This window comes from Kryptolebias marmoratus, linkage group LG23 (assembly GCF_001649575.2).
Source record: "Kryptolebias marmoratus isolate JLee-2015 linkage group LG23, ASM164957v2, whole genome shotgun sequence".
NCBI lineage: Eukaryota > Metazoa > Chordata > Actinopteri > Cyprinodontiformes > Rivulidae > Kryptolebias > Kryptolebias marmoratus.
Window position 1 is genome coordinate 4,999,125 of NC_051452.1, and position 1,522 is coordinate 5,000,646.

Below are 1,522 nucleotides of genomic sequence, written 5' to 3' on the forward strand. Positions count from 1 at the left end.
TCCATCCATCTGTCCATCCGTCCATCTGTCCATCCATCCATCATCCATCCATCCGTCCATCATCCATCCATCCAGGCTGTAGGACAAAAAACAACCAGAAATAATCTGAAAAAAGAAAAAACAACTAAAACAAACAGAAAAAAAAACACTAAATGCTGCAAAGTTACAGAAAACAGGAGCAATAAATTCACCTTAAAGACTTTAGTTTAGGAGAACTCTGCAGAAAGACGAACATGAAGCCAGAAGAAGACGACAGGATGAAGAACGACAAAGAAAACAACAAAATGGAACCAAGAATTACCTCCGAAAGGTTCCTTAGAGAACAGCTTCAGAAAGTTCTACTGGAATAAAAGAAGAGCTGCAGAACCACTTCAGTTTGTAAACAAACCTTTATTACTGCAGCCACGTCCACGCTGTGTGTGTGTGTGTGTGTGTGTGTGTGTGTGCTCCAGCTGTGTCTGAGGGGCTGAATGGGATGTTTCAGCCTGCCTCGACAGGCCAGCACTCATTAAACACACAAACACACACATGGATCAGACTCAAGAATGCTCGTCTCCTGACCCACAACGTTTGCCACGAGACACGAAGTCTGAGAGCTACAGTCGGCGGCAGCAGCAGCTGCTACAGTCCGCACAAGCATTTACCCGTAACCATAGCAACAGCTGCACAAGAAGGTCTGAAACACTGCATCTTCTGCACCCTTTATACCCTCCATTAATCTCTTTCTGTGCACAGAAAGAAGCTCACACACTCACGCCCACACACACACACACACACACACACACACACACACACACTCAATGCAGAGGTGCATGAAGATAAATGAGGCAGACCAGAAATAAACAACAAACTTCTTTCTCACCTTTGAAGCAGAGCATGTTGACCTGGATCCTCCTACAGCGAGTGTGTGTGTGTGTGTGTAAGATAGAGCGTGTGAGAGAGAGAAAGAGTGTGTGTATGTGTGTGGAAGAGAATACAGGGGTGTGCGTGTGTGTGGTTGTGTGTATATACATGTGTGTGTCTGTAACTCAAGTTTAAACTCAGAGTCCTCCCTCCGACTGTCTCTCCTCCTTCATTCTTTCACAATAAAAGCCTCCTTCATCTCCTCCTCTTCCTCAGAGCTGCCTTCATCTCTGGTTCTTTGTAACCGGTGTAAACCCGGTCCAAACCTGCTCCAGAACCAGGCCACAAACCAGGACAAAGTGGACCCAGAACCACTTTAAACTGGTTTGAAGTCAAGCCAGAAATCAGGATAAAACTAACTATAACCAGCTGAAACCAGCTGCAGAACCAGTCCAGAACCAGCTGCAGAATCTAAAAACTACTTTCTGAGCTGCAGAAATGAATATATTAGCAGTAATAATTATTGCTCTGTTAACATGGAAATCCAACTAAGTATTTTTTCTTTCACTGATTATAAATAATGTAGGCTAAACTGATATTTTCTGTATTTATAATTTTTTAGGTTGTTTTATCCTCTATTTTTATTTGCTGCTTGATTAAACCTGTTTTAACTCAGGTC

General features: G+C 43.0%; 1 protein-coding gene across 1 annotated transcript in view; it reads right to left on the reverse strand.

Annotated features, from left to right (window-relative positions):
• Window positions 1-1,261, reverse strand: part of nhsl1a (NHS-like 1a) — a 52,898-nt gene extending 51,637 nt beyond the window's left edge. Inside the window, exon 1 of the mRNA XM_017434555.3 lies at window positions 863-1,261. Within this exon, the coding sequence (XP_017290044.2) occupies window positions 863-1,013 (151 nt within the window). The 5' untranslated portion in view covers window positions 1,014-1,261. The remainder of the gene's footprint in view (window positions 1-862) is intronic.
• Between the last annotated feature and the right edge of the window lie 261 nt (window positions 1,262-1,522).